The 1,387-nt window shown below is 40.1% G+C and overlaps 1 protein-coding gene across 1 annotated transcript; it reads left to right on the forward strand.

Annotated features, from left to right (window-relative positions):
• Positions 1-9: 9 nt before the first annotated feature.
• On the forward strand, positions 10-1,381 carry LOC100640475 (protein-methionine sulfoxide oxidase MICAL2-like; the record flags this gene model as incomplete). Its single annotated transcript, XM_003391970.2, has 3 exons — positions 10-292; positions 515-770; positions 1,202-1,381. Coding segments are annotated over exons 1-3 (694 nt in total), but the record flags the coding sequence as incomplete, so codon positions are not given.
• Between the last annotated feature and the right edge of the window lie 6 nt (positions 1,382-1,387).

A 1,387-nucleotide genomic window follows, 5' to 3' on the forward strand; every position in this document is an offset into this window, starting at 1 on the left:
ACATTGTCTCTCCTTTCTCTCCCTCTCTTTTGCAATGGCTACATCAGCTCCAGTTACAGCAGGGGACAGAGACAGCTCTGAAGGTTACCGCTCGCTAGTTGATCCAGCAGAAATATTCACATACTTCACAGAGAAGGCCTGGGACGTACCGCAGATAATTGGCTCTTTCTCTTTGCTCAAAGACAAACTGGGCATAGATAAGGAGGCGTATGGAGTCTCCCTTTATCACTCTTTGAAGAGCAAACTAACGCACTGGAAGGCAAAGACCCTCTGGGAGCTTCTGGACAAGAAAGTAAATAATATTAACTGAACAAAGCAACATTGTGTGTCTGTTTATAAATAATGTACATAAGATTTTGTAATGTGTAATGACAACATTTGGGTGGCATTCAGTTTATTTTAGCTCCGTGTTATAAAAATGTTTTCATTTAGCATTCACATGATGTCTCTATTGTTGCTTCCCAAGCAAATTTCCCTAACTCTCTCTCCTCCTCTCTCTCCCTCTCTCTCGTAGGTTCAACTTAACGAGTATAAGAACCAAAAGGCGTGTCAAGGTACCTCGGTATGCGTTGTTGGGTGTGGTCCCGTTGGGATGAGGTTTGCTATTGAGGCTGCATTGCTAGGCTGTGACATTGTCGTTGTGGAGAAGCGACCTTATTTCTCTCGCAACAATGTTTTGCATTTGTGGCCATTCACTATTGACGACTTGAAGAGGCTAGGGGCTAAGAAGTTTTATGGACAGTTTTGTGCTGGCTCTCTTGATCATATCAGTAAGAACCTGTTCCTCCCTCTCTCTCTCTCTCTCTTTTTCTCCTCTCTTACTCAGCTGGCATTTACTACAAATATTTTAAATATTATTGATTATACCTGACATCTTTTCCCCTTCGATCCACTTCATCGAGATTGAGAATTAGAGAACATGGACTTTGATAATATCTTTATAATTGTTGCAATTTGTAGCATTAATGAACATGGCCATCATGTACATGTACATGTAGCGTAACATAAACTTGTGTCAGCATAAATTTGTTTGTATATCGAAACATGTGACGATCATGATTTTTCATATTTATGATATTTACTATTTGCAATTTGGCATATTACATATCGTTTCTTTTAATGTGATTCCTTTTATAAGCCAATAAAATAATAAACATAAAGACAAAATGCCAAATGGTTCACATTCTTTTCCTTCTCTTAGGCATCAGATCGCTCCAGTCAATACTACTAAAGACCTCACTCATGTTTGGGGTAAGGATTTATTTCGGCATCGAGTTCGTTAAAATTAAAGAACCCGGGGGTGGGAGGGCATGGCATGCTGACTTTCTCCCTAGCAACCATCCACTTAACGACATAGACTTTAGTGTCCTGGTTGGTGCGGAGGGTA

Source organism: Amphimedon queenslandica, unplaced genomic scaffold, assembly GCF_000090795.2.
Source record: "Amphimedon queenslandica unplaced genomic scaffold, v1.1 AMPQUscaffold_3250_Cont24752, whole genome shotgun sequence".
Lineage (NCBI taxonomy): Eukaryota > Metazoa > Porifera > Demospongiae > Haplosclerida > Niphatidae > Amphimedon > Amphimedon queenslandica.